General features: G+C 42.6%; 1 protein-coding gene across 1 annotated transcript; it reads right to left on the bottom strand.

The window, feature by feature from the left end:
* Positions 1 to 1,084: 1,084 nt before the first annotated feature.
* Positions 1,085 to 17,381, bottom strand: bgnb (biglycan b). Its single transcript, XM_008289309.1, has 8 exons — positions 17,297 to 17,381; positions 8,374 to 8,642; positions 5,353 to 5,465; positions 4,523 to 4,736; positions 4,262 to 4,372; positions 3,541 to 3,634; positions 2,761 to 2,899; positions 1,085 to 2,659 (listed from the first exon to the last, which is right to left on the bottom strand). The coding sequence occupies exons 2-8, from the start codon at positions 8,630 to 8,632 to the stop codon at positions 2,462 to 2,464; spliced, it is 1,128 nt and encodes a 375-aa protein (XP_008287531.1). The 5' UTR covers positions 8,633 to 8,642; positions 17,297 to 17,381; the 3' UTR covers positions 1,085 to 2,461.
* Between the last annotated feature and the right edge of the window lie 4,612 nt (positions 17,382 to 21,993).

The raw sequence follows: 21,993 nt of genomic DNA, 5'->3' as shown, positions 1-21,993 counted from the left end.
CAGGGCTACACTTAGAGACAGACAACCAAGCACACTCACATTCACACCTACGGACAATTTAGAATCACCAGTTAACCTCAACATGTTTTTGGACTGTGGGAGGAAGCCGGAGAACCCGGAGAGAACCCACACTGCACGGGGAGAACATGGAGACTCCACGCAGAAAGATTCCGGTGCCCCCACCTGGACACGAACCGGCAACCTTCTTGCTGCGAGGCAACAGTGCTACCCACTGCACCACCTTGCAGCCCCTATACACTTTTTTACTATGCTAAATACATGTATTTTTGGTTCCATATTTATGACAAATGTCCCTCTTTTTATATTTTAAAAAAATCTTTAAAAAAAAAAACAATACCTGTCACCTAAACCAAATGGCCTGGGGTCCAAAAGACCCCCAGAGTCCTGAATAGGGTTACATGTACACAGAGGAGCTTTCTGTATTTTCTGTATCACCCTCCTCCTCTTCTTCCCACCCAGTGGTTTTGTGTGTGTGTGTGTGTTCATCTGTGCAGAGGGTGGCACCACAAAGAAAAAGAAAAAGAAAAGGTCTGGTAAAAGCCCTGAAATTGTGGGTTCAAACTGGTTAAAGGAACTTACAGTAGAATTGTGGGAATGTGGCAACCAGTCAAGACGTTTGTTGTGGCTTCAACGATTCCAGCACAGAAAAACACTTCAAACCACAAAACACCACTTCAAACAAAACAAACCAAAAAAAAGCTCAGTAAGAAACAGATTTGACTTTTTCAATGAATTAAATGAAAGCTATCTGTTTAGCTGAGATGTCACCTGATGCTGTCTTTATTTTCCCTTCATAGATCAGATGAAATGTTCATATTGAGAGTAATTCATATATTAAAACAGGTGATAAAGTCTTCAGGCCAATATTATATTCTGTCATATTTGACGATAAGACATCCTATCCACAGTATTAGTTTCGCTCGCTCATGCTACATTTTTCAACTGAATCCCACCAATGTGCACAAATCTTTGCTGTCATAATGTATGGAAAGAATGTTCAAGTTTGGAGTTTATTCAAAACTTATCTGCTTAGGCTTTATAAAAACCAAAACTCTTTACAAAGTTTAGAATTCATTCATCAAATATTTTCCATTTTTGGTATTTTTTTTTCTTTATTTCTCACACAACATCCAACCCACGGGCATCAGTTGTTCTCTACTTTAATGCAGCAGGCTAAAAAAAAAAAAAAAAAAAAAAGAGTCTTTATTCACATGCAGCAGTAGGATGTCAGATTACAGAACAAGAGACAGGACGTAATACTTATGGCTAAAGTAGTTGCATGTGGTCTACCAATGTAAACAAGGCTAACCCCTCAGTAACCCTGAAGCAGATAAAGCATAACAGAAGAAAAAAAAATAAAACTGTGCAAAACAATGCATCAACACTACTATCGTTTGTAGCACTATGTGAACACACTGCCTTCATTTTCTCAAAGCAAAGCGGATGTGTGTTTTCTCTATCTGGGGTTTACCCCCACTACCTCAATGTCCCCATAAGGAATACTGTATTAAGGTATCGCTCAGATAGCATAATATTTAGTGAAGACACAGAAAAGACTCCTTACATAGGCAGGCTCGTGGATCAGTTGAATAAGAAAATATGTTCAGCTCTGATAAAGAAAATTTAAAGAGCAACCTTTTGCCCTTTTGATCAATCAAGGTTCTTTCATTTTGGGGCATTTTTTTGTGTCTCATGGTGGAAAATAGGCCCAAATCTGTGACTACTTGTTTCTAAATACAGTATAATTATTCACAAAGGGCCACATGGCTTCAGATTGGTGAAATAGGGACGATGTGATGTATTAACCAAATCAACACACACAGAAAGTCAAATAGAGCACCTTATACACATATATGTATATATATATAAATCTATAATGCATTGCTTTTCTAATTTTTTACTCATAATCTTAACAAAAATGTTAACAGAAGAAGAACAACCTCTATCACAATAAGAACTATTGTCAAAAAATATGGAATGAAATGCTTCACAATTTTTCAGTATTCATTTGTCATCGATGTAGGCTTGGGGGGCGCAAAAAAAACAAAAAAAACATTCTTCTCAGACATTCTCCTCTTTTTCATCTGTTCCAAATGGCAAAACTGTGAAAACCTCAAATTCAAAAATGCAAAAAAAGAAAAAAAAAGAAGAAATGCAGACGCAGTGCTGCAAGCGTTTTGCTTTCCACTCCCTTCAAGTTATGGGATTGTGTTTTTCACTTTGCTTTCTATTTCATCAGTTTGTTGCCCATCTTCTCCATCGCTTGTACTCCTCTTTACAAAAAAAATGATAATAATAATAACATTTACTATCTCAGATATGAACTCCCTTCACTCCATCTCTCAAGTTTTATTCATTGTTTAAATTATCTGCTCCTCCCTCTTTCCTCCACCACCTTCCCCTCACCCTCTCCATCGCTCAACATCTTCATGTTTTTATTTTATTTTTTGTAGTTGCCAAACTGAATAGCGAGCCGGTCGCTGACGCAGCGGAACGTTGCGGGCTGCACCTCCCAGTATTTGACAGGGTTAGCAAACAGGCTGATGCCATTATAGAAAGTCCTCTTCATCCCAAATCCCCGAGGGCAGAAGTCATCGACGCCCACCTGGCTGATGCTGTTGGAATGGAGGTAAACCACCTAAAAAAGCAGGAGTGCCAGAGGAGAGGGTAAGGAGAGCGTCGTGTGAAACACTCAGGAGCAGATGGCCAAAAGAAATTGCTTGCACGCAGCAGGCTCACCTGTAGGTATTTCATATCTGGGAGGCCTCCGGGAACACGAGTGAGGCGGTTGTTGTCCAGATGCAGCTCTCTCAGCCTGGGCAGGTAGGACAGACTGCCGTTCTCTATGTTACGGATGTGGTTGAAGCCAAGGCCCAACCTGGGAAAAGCAAGAAAAACAGTAAATGGGCAGAAAACGGGGCATGGTACATTTAGCCTAAGTGTTTAACTAGAGTGAGTCAGAGTAATTGCAGATTCCCTGATTATTATCAGTGCAAGAAAGTTATATTAAGCTAAGTGAGAATTAGAGATATGAAAACCTAACATAACCCCTGTGACCATAAAAGATGCCATTAGAGAGAAGTGTGCGGCAGGAGGTGAAAGAAAAGTGGATTGAGATGAGAACGTTTTGTTAAAACACTTAAGGAAACATTTAAAATTCATATATGACATTTGTAAAAGACAGGAGCTATTGTTCATGGAACACTAATGCTCCTGGATTCATCAAAATTTTGGTTGTGAAAAAGCCCCATAAAGATACTTGTTAGGAAAATTTCACCTATCCCACATTAGAGGAGAAGGATCGGTATGTTGACTGCGCCTAGAAAGCGTACATGAGAGTAAAGCATAACCGTTTTCCTGCCACTATTAAGCAGCATGTCAATGTAGTTTGTACTATTACCCCTAAGGGGCACTACCGACTTTAAATGTAATTCCTTACAGATATGCAAACAAAACCAACAGGGTCCAAGAACTCAGAGACGGTTAGACATGAGTGTGGTGTTTAAGTGTGAAGGACACCTGTGAACGTTTTTGTAGCGGCTCAGGTCCTCCAGCTCCACGGCCTGGATCTGGTTGTGGTCCAGATGAAGCTCGCTGAGACTCTCTGGGAGATCTAAAAGGCAGACACCATTAGTCTTCATTTAAAGGGTGTGATTTGATTTTGTCCCTGCAGCCGTCCGTTCCTGTTTGTATTTGTAGTTGAGTTAGTACTCAGCAAGTACCTCAAAAGGGGTATGACATTTTGTGAAATGCACTTTCTTAGAGATAAGAAGATTGATATCACTCTTGTGTCTGTCAATAAATAAATATGTTAAATATGTACCTATGCAGTACCTGGCAGCTAATTAATGCACCTCAACACAAAGACAGCAAAAAGGGGAAACAGGGAAACCCCTTAAAATCACTGATTCCCACATTTTATGCAGTTTGTTTAATGCATGCAAAAATCAGAGCATAAAAATAGTAATTTGTAGTTTTAAATGGGTCCTAAATATCGTCTCTGTGCAGCTGCCAGAAAACAAGAAAGGCATCATTGTACATATTAAGCAAACAAGATAGAAGGTGTTGATAAGTGAATGTTTCTGGGCTTTGTCTAAGCTAATGAGCTGCTGGCTTTATTTATAGCATCCTCATCTGAAGGAGTAATCATGTTACACAAAATACTGAACTGTTCCTTTAAACAGTCTAACACAGTGGAATGCCTCTCTTGCACATTTTAGCAACAGAGATGAGTTGTTACCTTTTGGCACCCCGGTTAGCTTGGCCTCTGATATACGCAGATAATTCAGTTTCAGTCCCTTAAACGCTCCAGGCTCAAAACCACTGTTCTGGATGGGGTTTGCTCCCATTTCTGCAAAATAAATGGGAGAATTCGTGGCATAAACTAAAATGCAGTCCCTTTAATATTCAAAATCCAATGCGGGTGCTATATGGTGGCAAATGCTGCGGTGAGCATCACAGAACACAGCCAAGATTTGTTGAAGTCATTGACATGTCTGACCTATGCAGTTCATGTTGCCCAGTCCGGCAAAGGCTCCAGCTGCCACCTTCTTGATGCGGTTCTCGTGGATCCTCAGCTCAACCAGAGAGGCAGGCAGGTTTTTGGGGATGGTGGTCAGCAGATTCTTGGAGAAGTAAAGCTTCTGCATGTGCTTCAAAGGGACAAATGTTCTGGGGTGGACTTTGGAAATATGGTTATTCCTCAGAGACAGACCCTGAAAAAAAAAAAAAAAAAAAGCAACCAAGGACAAATTAATTTTATTTGATCTGTGTGAAAATATCAATAGCACTCAGACAGTCAAGAAAGAAAGCTAAAACACTGCATAAAAAGCTTGTTTCTGTGCCCTGTGCTTCTACTGAATGTGTTTGAGTGAATTAAAACAGATCCATCACGGCACACCGTCACCCTGCAAACTTCACCGGCTGAAAGATGGAGACAGATGAAGTCGGAGGTAAACAGACCTTAATAGAGATGTTATTGTATAATGTCATGTCAAGAGTTTCCTAAGCTGCCAGGTTTAATATTGGTCTTGGTCAGCGCTCCTGTATGTGGGTCAAGAGTGAGCAAAGCGTTATTGCTAAGAGAGCTTGAATACTCCCATTTGGCTTCAGGCTCAAACTTTAATACAATTAAAGCTCTCAGAGCGAAGGGCAGCGGAGGGAGAAAAAGAAAAGAAATGAACTTCTAAATCCCAGAGGAAGCAGGGATCACGATGATATTTCACACTCCCGAAAACCAATAGATGCTGACATGAGTCATTTGCACTTCCTTGAGAAATGATGCTAAACGGGACGCTATGATCCCAACCATAAAGTGTGTGTGTCTCTTACGTATAAGTTAGAAAGGCCTTTGAAGTCGTTCTCTTTAAGCTCGGTGATGCGGTTGTTCTGCAGGTCCAGGAACTTGGTGTCTGGAGGAACGTTCTTTGGCACCTCAGTCAAACCTGAAGACAAGGACAATGAAAACACAGAAGGGAATCACCCTTTATTAAAAGCATCCGTGGGTGACTGTGAACCAACACCCTAAAAACCAGTTTGTTTTCAGTTGGCACGTTGTTAGGACATCTTAGTCAGACATAGACTTTGGAAAATAAATAGTCACCGTGTGTTTAAAACCTCCATCAGTCCTTAGAATTAAACCCATCGCACTCCCACACAATCTCAAATGAGCACTTGGGCGCTGCTCGACTATTATTTTAATGAAAGGTGGACATAGACACAACCATGGAGGTCACACTCAGACGTCAGCGCAGAGCATAACGAACATTGTCAGTGACTTGCACACACACACACACTCACAGAATCTCACACACACAGAAGCACAAATTCTCCTCACACCAGATGTGGACACCAGATGTTTTCCATCTGGTTTCCATTTGACAGAAGTCACAAAGGATGTGACTTAAATACCATCAGCAAAGTCACACATCAAATAAAAAGGAGACGGGCACAACCCTGACACGTACTGAGAAATACAAGCTGCGTGTGCTAATGTGTGAGTGGTGAAGCAGTGTTGAAAAGGCAGTAAGCGTCTTCATTTTCGGCTTCCTTGTGACAAAACCAAAAGCCGTTACAGTTAAGATTATCTATGAAAGCTGTTTACCGAGCAGTAAATTCTCACCAGCTGAGAACTGACTGCAACACGTGGACACCAGCGTGGCGTTAGGAAATCCACCTGTCCTATTTCATTGAAGGGGGGAAAAATGACTCAGCGAAAACACGGCAACCAGCGATCATTAGCGAGACCACATCACAGAGCCACGTGGACGAGAGTATCAGATGTGGTCAGCGATGCAGACGGGCCACGGCGAACGAATCCCGACCAGGGGCCAACCTCATCTGGACCAAGACCATGATGCAACTAGGCTGAGAGGCTGCCAGCTGTCCCACTGGGATCCAGTCTGCCACCAACCACATCTGACCCACAGGACGTTACCCACAGCTGTCCATCCAGAGTTAAGTTTAGATATATGGCTTTGGTTGTGCTGTGCCACACCCTCCATGACACCACACGGCAAAAAAAAAAAAAACCCTCAGCAGTTCCCTCTGACATTCTGTTCAAACCACGTCCACACAGCACAGAGAGTCCTGATGCAGTGACTTGATCCGAGAAATTAAGTTCAATTTCGCCTATAGGGAGGAAATGCATTGAAGTGGTGGGGGAAGTTTAAATCATAAAGCAGACTGTGTCTCTATCATTTATGAAATGAAAAGTAATAACGTTATTACAGCTGCTGTGAGACTCAGAGGGTGCAGGATGTTGCCACACCGATTCATGTGGTAGGAAATATTTACCTTCCAGTCAACAGCTTTTACCCTGCCTTCCTGCCAGGAACCCTTAAAATCTGTATGCCTGCATCAAATCCAGCAGACATGATAACCTGAGGAAAAAGAAACTTTTCACCAAGATTTAAGTGAGTCTTTTAACCCGGGAAAACCACAAACCACGGCTGCTCACCCACATCTGCCACAAATCTCAAAGCCTTTACCGCAAACTGACAAAACTAGCACCCTCTGAAACCCCAGTGCCCCTCAGCACAAATACTCAACATCACGCTGGGATGCACACTGAGAGGAGACAGACGCCACCACCGAAATACATCTGTTCTAAATAAGCACTTGACATCTCGGAAATTATACGCTTCCACATTTACCCGCTGCAGAAAGACCAGGGACAGTAAATATATAGAGCTTGTAAAATGATGATTCGACAAAACCGTCATGTCTAAACACAGACGTCTTATTAGATTATATAGCCAGTATAATACGAAGAATCTTTACATCCATAAATACGACTGAATTCAGTTTCCCTCTGGTCCTGTAAGAATAGACAAAGAAGGAACAGTGTGCACTTATAATTTCTACAGTCAGGAAATTGTAGCGGATGCTTTTACAAAAGCTTGACTAAATCTAGAACGGCACCCGGAGAGCGCATCCTCTGCCAAGAATGAAGAGCTGTTTTAACCAAAAAGAAAAAAAAAGGTCCGGATCCACACTAAAAATTTAAAAGGTTCTTCTTGTGCTCCACCTCTGCACCAAGTTTCACAAATTTCAGCTTTTTTTGTGATTGTGCTGTCTGACAGATAAACAGCACTTAGCTTTCATCTTGGTGGAGGAATTAAGTCTCAGGCAGACTGAAAGAGCTTAATGAAATTTTTTTGAAGTGGGGTACGTCTTGTTGATCTTTCAGGAAAGAGCCGACTATCTGTGAATCAACCATTAATTATTCTTTGTTACTTTTGAACGAATAACCCACACATCTCGATGCAAAAAAAAAACCTCTTTATGTCAACATCATCTCAATGTTTAAACACCCGCATAACAGCTGCTTAAAGGCAGCGAGCAAATTCTAAATTCTCCTTACATCAAAGTGCCCCCTTTTTTTTTTTGTCTTTTAATTAATATTGTGCTTTTTCTCTGCACCGTCTAACTCCTTCTCCCCCATCTTGATCCCTCGTCATCTTGCTTATTATGGTTTCTCCTTTCTTTCTCTCAATATAGTCTCTTTTTTTTCCCCCTTTTTCTGCTCACACCATCACTCCCTTCCTCTCCCACCCACTATCCACACACAGAGTCTGGAACACAAAATCCCTCAAAGAGATGCCTTTCCTTGTCAAAATATACTAGCATTATCCCAGGGGAGACATGCCCTCGGTTAGATAATACACCAAAGGGGGGGCTTTATTCTCTGAGGCTATGAAAGTCGTGCGAGGCTTGGGTCGTGCTCAGTCACTCGACTCATTTGTTTTGCTTTCTGAACCTCCTGACACACTCGCACACTGAGAAACGATGACAAATCATCCCAGACATATATACTGCTGTTCTACTTCCTTCTCGCACACTCTCACTAACCGAGGTCAGAGCACTGGACGACCCTGAGCCGGCAGAGGCAGCCGAAGGGACACATGGGTATGTCAGGGGGGAGGATCTCCTCTATGGCCGAGCCTTCTTCCTCGTCCCTCATCATCGTCATCAACCCGGCGCTGTCCATGCTGTCCATACTGTCCATTGCGAAGTCCCAGAAGCCCCTCTGCTCGAAGGGCAAGGCGCAGGAAGGGCTGAGCAGCCGTGTCGCGCATAGCAACAGCAGGAGGGAGCAATGTTGCAACATCTTTAAATGCCTGAGAAAACACGAAGAGAAAGAGGAGCAGTCAGTTTTAGTACAAATGCATGTATAGGCTTTATGCATTAGGTATATCTAGCTAAATGCAGTCTAACAGCCTCACATTCAGAAAGTTCATAGTGTTCAATTGAAGAGGCAAAATTGCAGATGCAAGGTTGGATGCTCACTCTATCAAAGCAAAGATCCTCAACACAAAGTTCATCCATCCATCCATCCATCCATCCATCCATTATCTATACACCACTTAATCCTCACTAGGGTCGCTTGACTCAAGGTGAAGGCAGGGGACACCCTGGACAGGTCACCAGTCTATCACAGGGCTACACTTCGAGACAGACAACCAAGCACACTCACATTCACACCTACGGACAATTTAGAATCACCAATTAACCTCAGCATGTTTTTGGACTGTGTGGGAGGAAGCCAGAGAACCCGGAGAGAACCCACGCTGCACGGGGAGAACATGCAAACTCCACGCAGAAAGATCCCAGGTGTCCTCACCGGGATGCGAATCGGCAACCTTCTTGCTGCGAGGCAACAGTGCTACCAACTGCGCCACCTTGCAGCCCACACAAAGTTCACCATGTGCCAAATGATTTTCAGATGTATTAAACGGAAGTTTGCTGCACTAGCATTGTTAGGTATGCCCTGCGTTATTACCTAAACTTCAGGCCCTGTAGAACTTTATTATTTTTAGCATATATTGTTCTGGCATGATGACCAGCTAAATATACTAAATAATCCAAAACTGGGACACACAAAAAGCCCAAGTCTAATATTATTCCAGCCTTGAGATGATTGGACACAGGATTAATATTACGTCAGTGTATGGATACTGTCTGTACTGCACTTACATAGGTGTGACAGAGTAAGTTCTCAATGTGCAGAGGAAAGGTGCTGGTGGGCTCATAAACAGGGACCCAATAGCAAACCTTTTGACTCTGCGCCTGTGGACAGATTAATGGCACGAGCATGAGGTGTTGCAGTGCAGCCTCATGGTAGCGGTCAGCTATAAATTAACACTTAACTGTTATGAAATGGTCTGGGTATCCCTAATTACAAAGCCCCACTGTTTATACCACACCTAACAGGCAGGATGGAGCTGGAGACTGGTGAGGAGAAATGCACTCATTCCCCCTGTCACGCTTGCCAGGAATTGACTCTGGGAAGTAAAGTCACTTAAACCACACCAAAATGTCACTGTCTGCTTCCTGCACACCACTATTCCCAGGAGACCGAGTCTCCTCTCGCCGGCCAATCAGATAGCACGGAGGACATCACCTCAAGCGGTGGAAAACTTTATTCCTGCAAATGAGCGTCGCAACAAAGCCACCATTCATGCACAAGGGGGGAAATCGGGTGTGCGAGTACAAATGTGTGCGCACAGGGACACGTGTTTGTGTGCGTATGCGTTTCGTGAAACCCAGACTCCGTGATGTCATAGTTGTGCACACACACACACACGCACCGCTAATTGAGGTCACCAGACATTTAAGCATGTCTGTGTTTGTTTTCTTGCTTTATCCCGCCTGCACTGACACACACACACACACACACGCACCGCTAATTGAGGTCACCAGACATTTAAGCATGTCTGTGTTTGTTTTCTTGCTTTATCCCGCCTGCACTGACCTAGCCAGCACTTCAGCACGGCGATCCCTCCCACTCAACCTAAAAACCAATTCCTAGAAAAGCGATTATTACCCGGCTAATTGATCCCTGCAGCAGGAGAGTGTGACCCTTTGAGGCTAATCCTATGAAGTAAAGCCCAGACCCACAGTGGACGCTGGGGTGAACTCAAACACTATGATCTCTAACCTTGTCGAAATAATTCCTCCTCTGATCCCCAGCTCAGTCGTACAGATGGCTGGAAAGTCTTGATGCCAATGGGTAGCATGCAAACAGACCTTCAGGGACGTTTAATGATCTTGTTGTAAGGTAATTATGTTTTCACAGGAAGCAAAACGAGAGCATAATTTGACTTTCCACAATATCAGGAAGCAAAAACGGGGGTTGAAGGTTCAGGTAAAAACAAATTGATCAGAACGATACAGAACAACTGTTGCATGAGCCGACAAATGGACTCCACTGTAAGACCGGAAAAAGGAATAAAGCAAAACTCAGACAGAAAATCAAGCAACTGTACTTGACAATCCCAAGACTAAGGCCTTGTCCACATGCACACAGGTATTTTTTAATTTTCATCTTTCTTTCTTTTTTCTTTCATCTACATGCAAACATAGATTTAGGTCATGGAAAAGAGATCTTTTTAAAACTCATTCCATGATTAAGATTTGCAGTGTTGACGTATAGACCACTGAATGTATTTAAAGAAAGACTTCACCCATTGGTTTCATAAAGAGCAGTTTTAAAGCTCAGTCTGGTGGCTCTGACTATTGCCATCTTGGCAGTGCTGGGCTCCTCCCTACTCCTGGCTAAACGGGTGTAACATATAAACTCATCCCCCTTACAGTAGTCATGAACAGAGAAATTAACTATATCCAGGCTTTGAGCCTGTATTTCTTCTGTGAAGTTGGACATTTGAAAATGGGGGTCTATGGGGGTTGACTCAACTCTGAGCCAGCCTCAAGTGGCCATTTGAGGAACTGCAGTTTATTGCATTTCTGTGTTGGCTTCATTTTTCAGCCCCCAAGTTAGCTTCTTGGTGTCGATGGGGACTTTCTGGCTGTTTTTTTGAAGCAATTTTGTGTTATGGTGGATGTGGCCCAAATAGCTCTGGTGCTAATTGTTCTAAGAGGACTTTTTACACACTTACACAAAAATGAACAGTACTTTTCCATTACACAGACGAACATCGGCATCAGAGTCAATCCACATATGAAGAGTTCACTTGCAAAAACAGATGACTCCATCTTCACAAACCTTCAGAAAACTCACTTTTCCATCGTCCACCTGAGACAATATCAATCAAACTTAGTTATCTCTGTTTTTGTCATGTCATTTCTTCTGAGTCAAATCAATTCAACTTCAGTTTGATTGATTTTTATCTCAAGCAAACAATAAAAAAATAAGTTTTCTGAAAATCTACAAAAATGGAGTTTTGCAAATGAACTCTTCCTATATGACCCACAATTCGGCATTGTTGATCGCCTGCCAGAATGATACGAGCTTTCTTTTCAGGCTTTAGATCGGCCAAAGTGACTATAAGGTTCTTGAGAATAAAGGAGGAGGAAAAAACATATTTTTAAATAAAGGTAACTATTTGACAAAGTCTAAGGTAGAGTCCAAAAAACTATATCATGGGGATTCACCAGAAGAAGAAGAAACCAGAAGAAAAAAACACAAGGTACAAAGACAAACTTAATAATGGAGCACACAGACCAAATACAAAAGGGAGGGTAGGGTAACTGGGAACAGGTGAAACCATTCAGGGTGGGTCAGACGGGAAACACACAAGGGCAGGTGTCTGAAATGAGAGGAAAGGTAAGTATTTCACAACACAACAGGAAGCAAAGAAGAACGGACATGAAACACGATAGCCATGACTTAAAGGAACAAGGATGTTACAATGATCGATGTCATTTAACTCGGCTAGATGCCTTAAGGGGACATTTTTGGCTCTGTATGAGTTGCTAATGTATCTGCATCCTTTTCTACTAAATGCAACACCATTCAAACACTTCCTTGAGCGTTTTCACTTAATGTCCCAGGATAATTCTGATAGTACTGAGTCTTGTGAAGGAGTTTCAAGGACTTTTTAATGTTGGGGAAATGCTTCTCATTCCACACTTGATAAAAAAAAAAACTTCTGTAAACTGAGACTGATCCTTGAAATATCAAAAGTTGAGCCTTAACAATAACATTTCACAAAGGAGCCCAAGTATGTGGTCAGAGTAGTACATCACAGCATATGAGTGACAAATAAACAACACAAGCTTATCAATCAAGCGCTCACTGACCACGTTCATAACCTCACATAAACACAGTGTCGTTTTAAAAACCTTACAGACGACATAAGAAAATGATCCCTTTTCATTCTTTGACCATTGCACTTTAAAGCTGCTTATGCAATTCTCTTCAACTCTAAAGGATTTATTTAGGGGGGGCATTAAAATCAGCGAAACAAAGAGCCTGTGCATGATGTGGACCTCGGCTGGAAGCATGAATAACTGGCCCCTGCAGTCTGCTCCCTGCAATAAAAATAGCTGCCAAATTATACCATTTTGCAGAAAAGAAAAAACACCACTGGCCTTGGCTCGGCCAGAAGAATGCAGCCAAAAGGACACAGTTCGGGCATATATAGTCAGCATCACACAATGACACGCAACACACAAAAAACACACAAAAGAGCTGGAAAATATATACCACCAGACTTGTTTATATAATTTCTGCAGTTTGTCCTTTGCAGTGTTATATTGTAAATCTAAAAATGTGCTTTTGTTTGTGGAGCTGTTCAATGATTTGTCTGCGATTTATAGAAATGCGATATTGGATTTGCAGACAGAGGTGTTGGACATAATAAAGGAGCGAAAAAAAATGAGAGACAGGAACAAGTACGAGTCTATCATCATTGTATGACGTGCAAGGCTACTATAAACACAACATGACGATAAGAGTGAACTACATCCCACAATCAAGCAGCCTTTCTGGCAGTAATAACCACTTTTATCCGGCCCGGGTGTTTGTACATATGAATTCCTGTCCCTCCAGTTAAGCTGTGAGCCGTCAAACATCCGGGCTGAGACAAAAACAAACTAAAGGCTTCACTCTTAATTGTTGTTCCCTCGGCTCCCCTCCCATCCACAGGCCAAGAGCGGTTTAATGGATGGATGGATGGATGGATGGGCAGCTATTCCTGTCTCACTTAGAAAGAATGGAAAAGAAAAAAAAAAAAAGAGCAGAGAGCAGAATGACAATTATGAAGCAGACAGACAGAAACAAAGAGTGGGAGTTGTGTGTCAGCGGGGGCATGAAGGATGTGAGAGATGAGGCTTCTGAAGATCCGGGGAACTGTCTAAACAGTGCTTGGATTATGAAAAAAAGGACTGTTTAAGGAGTAGCATCTCTGCTTAGGTATGTGGCCAAAAGTAAGTGGAAATCTATACTTCTTGGTCTTTGCCAGGGATTAAACCAGAACGTTTGTGTTACCACTTGGGCAGTGGTTACACACTATTGACACATGCCTCTAAATGAAGAGTTCATTTGCAAAAAACAGATAACTCCATCTTCACAAACCTTCAGAAAACTCATTTTTCCGTCGTCTATCTGAGACAATATAAATCAAACTTAAGCCATCTCTATTTTTGTCATTTCTACTGAGTCAAATCCACTCAACTTCAGTTTGATTTTATCTCAAGCAAACAACCACTAAAAAAAGTTTTCTGAGAATCTACAAAAATGGAGTAATCTGTTTCAAATGCTTTTTTTATGTGAAGAATCTTGAACCTTTAGTTTTTGGGGTTTTTTTTTTTACCTCTGAGTTCAAACTGACAGAAATTTTGAAAGTTTTGCACAAATTTGAAGGTCCATTGTGAGCAGGCCTTCGCATTAGTGTCCAGCTTCACTTATTCTCCTAAACAAATCCCATCCATTCCCAATAAGTTTGCATTCTTACAGAGCTTCCAGAGAAAAGTTTAAGCTGGCAGAGTAGCTACTCGTTCCTCAGAATCATCTAAGCAAACAATGAGGCGGAGGCTTCACTCTCTTCCACAGTAAATTATTTTTTTTCCTTCAATAAAAGAACGAGGGGAACAAAGAGTAGGAAATTCCCTGAGTCAAAGGTATGTCAGTTCATGCCCAGTGTGTCAGTTTCTTCTCACAGACACATCTGTCTGAACTGGGTTGAAGCTGCCCTAACAGGCAACAGGAGACTGATGCTTCTGTGAACGTATGAATCCACAGGTTTACTGCTGGATGTAAAAAGTAAAGACAGGACAAAGGAGGAGACAGAGCAACAGACAAGATAGGGGTACAAGTATGGATGGATAAATGTGGACTGACAATAAAGCACAATGGTGCCGGTGAAGGCACCATCTTGAATAATCTCCCAACAAGTGTATTAGATGTTTGAGTTTCCCACACTCAGCATGTGAGATTGGCTTTACATTGCCTATGTGCCCTATCCATCATGTGTACATGTGTACTTGTCAGCCCTCACATCCACCGCAATTACTTTGAAGTGGCTGGAGTTCCCACAAGGCACCCTTTGCCCTTGTCAAGCTAAACAAACTTCAACTATATGCTCTCCGCGTTGCCAAGAATATTAATCTCGCCCAGTTTGGTCTCCCATGACTGCCGTCAAGAGAAACTCTCACTGTAACCTTTTTACTGTTTGTATAAAAGAGAAAGTTTTAGTTGGTAGGAGTGTAAAACTGTTAAATTTTATAAGCATACATCCTCTCATTCAATTTTTTTTTGCCAACCCTGAAATCCGTTGGTGCCAAAATCCACTAAACCCTACAATACTGATCGAGGCATAAAATTCTGGTGCTTCCGGAGCTCCTCCGGGGCATTTCGGCTCTGCTTTATCGACGCTGTTGGTAGTCGTGTGAGCTGAGCTAAGGTGGGGCAGAGCGCTCACCAAGTGCCAGCTGGCACCGCACAACTGGTGTACTGGCAGCCGCCACGTCAACACTCAGTGCCGATCAAAGTCACACGGCGGCTTAAAATGATCGCAGTGCTGACTGTGCACAAAATATGTGACAGTGTTGCAGAGACTACATCTAGTTTTCCACGGAGTCACTCAATGGGATGCTTTTGTTTCATTGTTGTCATTATTTCCCCCGAAACATCATGTTACTCTAAACTGGATCCAAGCTGCAATAAACTCTGACACATATACAGAAATGTAAGACTCACATAAATGTTTCCATGTGGGAAGTCATGCTGGTACAAACACATTCTCCCATTTATATATATATATATATATATACAAACACACGCAGCATGTAAACTTTCTATGCAATTTAGTCTGAAAAATTAAAATGAAGTCCACCTTCTAAATGAGCTGGTCATTTGGCTGACCCCTTTCATTTAATTGTGCCATATCTTCTTCCCTCCACACATGTGAACACACACACACACACACACACACACATCTCAAATTCACGTTCTCTTCAGACACACAGGCTGTTAGTGCTAGGCGGGTCCGCTAAGAGCTTTCGGGTGGAGTTAACTGCCCCAGCGGCTGTAATTTGGTGACTGCTATCCCTAAAAAAAGGAACTGTTTGGCAGCTTTTCTGTTGCCGCCAAGCTTGGATGTGGTCGCGAGCTGCTCAGTGCTGCAAAGATGAGGCCTGAACCAGAGCCGAACGGAGAGCAGAGCAACACGGAGCTACACAATAAGGGCCAAAGCATAGGGACAGCTGACCTGAGGATCCGTGCATGTGGGCAGATCATTCAAAGCATGTAAACTATTCCAGAGTTTGGGCCAGTTATAGGTGGGCTATGAATAGAGACTGTAAACAATGGCTGCTTTATGTAAAAACCAAAATGGAGCAATCGGCATGTTTTATTGTCAAAACATGAGGGGGGGAAAATGCAAAGCAAAACCAGTGCCCAAATTTAACTGAAAATTCTAACAGCAAGGGGAACTGATACCACCGAGTTGGCATCAGATTGCAGCTGATCAAAAAGAGCGGTGGGAATGTGGAGCTGCACGCTCGCTCAGACTGAATTTAGTCAAGGAATTAAAATGAAACGCTGCAGCGAATGTCGAGGAGTGCAGGTGGACGGGCAGTAAGGAGGAGAGAGTGCAGATGGATGAGCAGATGTGAGCAGGCTGGAAGGTCAGGAAACAGATTCAGACATCATTTTTTATAACTGTCAGACCATTCTCCAGTCAGACTGCGCAGCCATTGTAGAGCAAAGGGACTCGGTTAAATATAAATGGCTCACACATGGCGAACAGAATTTGACCACCGAGGAGGGAAAAAACCAGCTGCAGTGACAAAATAAAACACAGCAAAGTAGAATCTTCCAGGCAAATAAAGTTCCACAGTTTTCCCCAAAACAGTTTGAGTCTGAACACTATGTACACAGAGCTGAATTGGAGGGTAATGCAGGCCTTGTGTACCTTGATTGGCACGTTGCACTGTAATTATTCTCCCTAAATGATGCTGCAGGGGTTGGATCTAAAAGACCCGATATAGATGCAATGTGTTGCATTTAGAGCCTGATGAGAAGAATAAGGGGGTTGCACTGCTTCAGGGATAAACTGAGTGGAAAGGAGTTCGCCTAATTACTGTCTCAACCTCCGATTACTGCTTGAACTGCCTTTGGAGATGTGTTACGCCATCTAGTGTTCGTCTGGAGTAAGAGCTGCATGAAAAAAACTACAGCATCAGATGCGCAAAAAGATGTAACAGGTTGAATCCAATAGCCACGGAGATCAGTTTGGTGTAATAATGGAGGGCAGATGAACTTTTAAAAAGGCATTTTGTAGCAAAATCATAAGTAATTTGATGTCAGCAACATGAGTTACATCTGTACAGGAAAATATAAAAGTGTAAAGGTGTAAAAAAGTGAAACAAAAAATAGCGAGTTATCAACTTTTTCATTTTTCAAGTGTTTTTTTTTTATCTAATACACATTTTGCAAAGTAAAATCAGCCTGAAAGAGGAATTAAACTGATTCCAAACTGTAAGAAAACTAAACAGCCCATATATAAAAAAAATAACCCAACTTCCCTACCTTTTGGATAGAAATAAGATATTAATTCCAAATTCCAAAAAGAAAAAAGAAAAAAGCAGGTTGAAGAATGTTTTTCTCCTTCTGTGCGTCAGTTTATCCTGGAGTTTTTTTTTTCCTTTTCTTTCAAAATCCTATATTTTCATCACATTTAGGGATTATCGCGGTGCTGCTCCTCTGACATTCAGCCGCAGCTCCTGTGCGCCACAGCGAACCGTGTCAGGCCACCGTGTGCGCGCCTTTGGGTCCAAGTCGAGGAAATGACTGCGCACAAGGGGGGGTCGAGCCCGTAAAGTCAAGCCAGCCTCCTTTCTCCCCTTTTTGGATGGAGGAAGGAGGAAAGAGGAGGAGGAGGAGGAAAGAGGAGGGAGGCAGAGTTGCTCTATTGCAGCTCTGATATCACAAGTAATAATTCCTACAGTCACAATATGGTGGGAAAAAAACTTTATCTTGCCACAGGATGAATATTATGGCACCAAGAACATCATTAACTCCCAAGGGGCAGGGGTGGACAAAATAAAAGAAACACCTTGCAGTCACCTCAATCCTAACACAGCCTTGTATTCCTTCAAAAACTCCATCCAGACACAGTGTAAGAAGGATTTCAGTCCATCTGAGCTTATTCCCATTGTCTCTAAGATTACTTACAGCATTTCCCCACAGAAAAAAAAAAGAAGCGAAGGAGACCGTGGACATTGTCTGAACTTTGTCTGAGATCTGCAGTTGCCATGTTTAACTGCTCCTGAAGACAATTTAGATGAAAGACTCTGTAATTTTAGCACCGGCAATTAAAACACAAGCTTAAACATGGTATTGTCTTAAACACCTAAGACAGACTTCACTACGGTACAACTACAATATGCAGTAGCACCACCGGGGAAGTAAAAATAGCCCACATTGTGGCTCATATAATGACATTTTTACAATCTAACCAAAATGTGTACCTTATGAAGTTCTCTTTGAGAGTTGCGTCTCAGTTTTAGGAGGCTTTGAAGGGTTAAATAAAAATTAGATTTTAACAATCGTTTTAGTTTTTTGACAAAAATATGCACGTTTGTCATCTTAGGATGATAAAAAAAAACATCCATTTTAATTATATACACACTAACTGTGTTGGTTTGTATAAAGAATCAGCCATAAGGAAATCCCAGGAAAGGGGGAAATTTCAGCTTTAATAACCCCACCGGAATTGAGGTTTTTTTTGTTTGTTTCCTTCTGTTTGCAGACATTTTGAGATGCTTGCCATGTGATAATTAACATTATTCTTAATCGCTGGTGGTTAGCAGCTCGTGGCATCCAACGCTATTGAAATGCACAACATGCAGAAACACATTTCTCTCTGATTAGCACCCGGAAAGAACGGTGGAACTGAGCTCCACCAAAATCACGGAGGAAGCTTATTTCTAGGGCTGCGGTCATAAAAACGTATGATTTTGTGCCTCCACACAGTTTTCTATTAATTTTTTTTTGGTTTTTGCAGGATGAAGTGTTCTTTCTCTCTCTGATTTCCTCCCCGTTTTGCCAACACCCAGAGCGAAGCGGCGAGTTTGGCTCAGCCACGGCATCCGGGGACTTCTCTGATCTTGTAGAAAGATTGCCACATTGCATTTACATACATACTGTCTACACATTAACCATTATCATCACTGCTATCAGAGACTGTCATTCCTGTCTGTATCTCTATTTAGTTATACGCTTCCCTTTTGTCTCACAGTGTTCACAGTGGTGGAAAAGGCATGCAGGCCAGATCAATGCCCTGCAGGGGCTGTTGGCAGGGGACAGAGTTTTGATAAAAGCCTATGCAGATTACATTCCTTCTATGTCTGCATCCGCTCTTTCCCTTGTTTTGTAGCCTCAGTCTTTCGCTCTGCTTTTTCTCGCACTTTTATTTCTCAGTGTGCCTGTATCTCCCTCGCTGTGGTTCAGTTGATTATGGTGTTGGTCTGTAGCTAGAGGGCTTGGCATCCAAATTAAACTCTTTTTTGCCCCACGAGCGCTCGACTGCCGTGTCTCCTGAGATTAGCACACCCACTTGCCGACTCTTGCATAGGTGTTGCCGTGCAGTAAACGTGCCCTTGTGTGCAGCAGAGAAATGACAATAATGATGATGAGGTTTTTTGTGTTTCATACGGCGATCCGGCGTCCGTAACAGTTTATTTCTTACTCATTGACGCTACTGGCTGTTAAGGATGAACACATCAGCGCTGGTGGCCGAGTGCCTGCCTCTTCTACACACTACAGTAAGCACATTCTTGTTGACCCCCGAATAGTTGACCCTTAACACTGGAACCCAATCTCATGTTCTAGCAAAGGAGCTGTCCCCACTTTCCCACCATGCAGCCATCCTCTTTCGCTGCTCTGATCACTATTTGAGTCAGGAAAAACTCATTCTTTTTGCTGTTTTTCTTTGCACATATTGGTGCTTTTTAATTCCCCGAGCCAGAACCTCCCCTTCCATCCCAGTACCCCATCCTCCCCACCTCCCTCCCTCCCCTCAAATAACAAACACAGGAAGCTGCTGTCTCTGGATAGGACAGACAGTACATGGGAGAAGAGAAGCTTGACACCGCTCCACGGTCAACCGCTCATAACCGGACTCCGGCCTGAGCTCGACGGGATGCAAAACATCTGTTGGGTGTGATGGGATGCTGGTTTAACAATTTAGCCATGTCAGTGTACTCAGTATGATGTATGGCACTGAAGTGGCAAGCCTGTCAAATTTCAAAACAGCCCATCTGACAGGCCGTGGAGCGGAGCTTTATGGATTTATCGTCAAAGCATCTGTCTGCGCAAAAAAACTACAAAGATGGGAAAAAGCGAACTGATGCTGCTTGGTCATTTTTGTGCAAAAGCTTCGGCTCGGCCTGTACATGCAGGAACTGCAGTATAAGTGGGAATGTGTAGTTTCTTAGACAGTAATGTGCTGTTTACAAAATGACTGTACAATTATGGAGAAAGGAGACTGCACCACATGCACAAGACCGAGAACAGAACATGTGATTACACGCCCAGGCAGAGAGAGTGAAAAGAATGAATATGTGCGCGTCTGTTCATATTACATATTTAGATCATACATGTGCTGTGTTCACTTTCATTCTCTATGTTATTAACTGTCTATCTCTATTTGCCCCCTCCCTGCCTCACTCCGCATGTGTTTATGACTCCGACGTCCGCGGGAGAACCTTCTGTTCTTCCTTTAGAGCCACAGAAACACTGCTCCCTGTTGAAACCTTATATCTGGAGCCAGCTAGTTAACCCGGCAAGTTCGCTGTCTGTAAATTACAACTTTATACGCCGAGCACGACTCCACATTTTATCATTTTAATTATATTCATTACTCTGAGTGATATATTGTGAAATGTGCTTTGTCTTTGTACGGGTGGATTGACAAATTAAAGACACCACTTGAGCGTCATTTTATCATACAGGATTTGATGGAAAGCAGCTAACTACGCCGTAAATCAAGATGTCTGGCTGTCATGTTCAGTTCACATTGCTTGGCGGAGATACTGATTTAATACAATATGAGGTGAATAAAAAGAAAAGAGAGAGTTGTTTCTGGGGGGGAAAAAAATAAGAGGGCAAAACCAAGAGTGCGACTGTTGTTTGTTTTTTTTCTTGTCGTGGCTGATTTTAGGGCAACAAACACGCTGTTGTGAGTCGTGTCACACTCATATCACAGAGCCCAAAGTATCTATCCAAGAACACAGATATTTTAATTAAACCAGAATAATGGTGCTTTGTGTTTTCACCCTGTGCAGGAGGCAGAGAGACGGGGGAAAGGGGGTGAGGTGGGGGACAAGCAGCTGGAAGGATGGACAGCGAGATCCAGTGGTGTTGATAAATGCATAGAGAAAGAGAACACTGAGATCTGTGAATTTACTCTGTCAATAAGGTTAGCAGGGCACCAGAGCTCCGGTGGCTTTCATTCCCAAACGGGACTCTGAATGTGATCCAGCTCTCTGCCTTACACCCTTCATCTTCTCTCTCTCTCTCTGTTAAACCTCCCCTCCTCTCTGCCCTGCAGCCACGTCTTACTGGATTCAACTATACATGAACTGCTACTCCTCTCGTTTTTCGCTGATCAGCTTTGAGACTTTCTAAGAACAATCGCTGTATTGTGTCTCAAAAGTCATGTTTGTCCCTTAGCTCTCCACTCTCCCCCTAACATGTTCCTCACCTTTTTCTCGTCTCCCCCCCCGCTGGTAGCCCAAATACTGGGCTGGCCTCCTGCGCTCACGCATACATGCTTGTACCCCAATTACTGTACACAATCCTACAGTGACTGACGTCACCTCTACATGTTTGGAGGCCCTGAATGAGGCCCCCTTCACAGTCAAAGCGACCTTGTGCATTTTTACTGAGCAACTAGTGGTGGATGTTTATGTTGGAGCTCATCTGGTGATAGAGAACCAGCATGATGTTTATATTTTTCTTCCTAATGGCCCCCTTAGGTTCACCCTGTGTCACCACGCGTTTTAACTTTCTTTCAGATTTGCCTCCATAACATCCAACCACCCTTCCTTTATTTCAGCTTACTCTGATTAAAGGCTTCACCTGCAAACCCTGCAAGTACCTCAGACTTAGACTAGAGACGTGGGCTAATCCTTTTCAGTCTTCAAATTCCCAAAGTACCATCAATGAAAAGGCAGAGTAAAACCTGTCTTTGGATTCCGATTCCACTGTAATGCATTATCCTC

The sequence above is a fragment of the Stegastes partitus genome, unplaced genomic scaffold (genome assembly GCF_000690725.1).
Source record: "Stegastes partitus isolate 25-593 unplaced genomic scaffold, Stegastes_partitus-1.0.2 Scaffold605, whole genome shotgun sequence".
Classification (NCBI taxonomy): Eukaryota; Metazoa; Chordata; class Actinopteri; family Pomacentridae; genus Stegastes; species Stegastes partitus.
The sequence above is the reverse complement of the archived record's forward strand: the minus strand, read 5'-3'. Positions and strand labels throughout refer to the sequence as shown.

Excerpts from the sequence above, each read along its gene's own strand:
- bgnb (XM_008289309.1), bottom strand. The coding sequence starts at position 8,632 with ATGTTGCAACATTGCTCCCTCCTGCTGTTGCTATGCGCGACACGGCTG. Across the intron at positions 4,737-5,352 it reads AAGGCCTTTCTAACTTATAC|GGTCTGTCTCTGAGGAATAA; the intron begins GTAAGAGACACA and ends TTTTTTTTTCAG. Across the intron at positions 3,635-4,261 it reads GCTAACCGGGGTGCCAAAAG|ATCTCCCAGAGAGTCTCAGC; the intron begins GTAACAACTCAT and ends TCTGCCTTTTAG.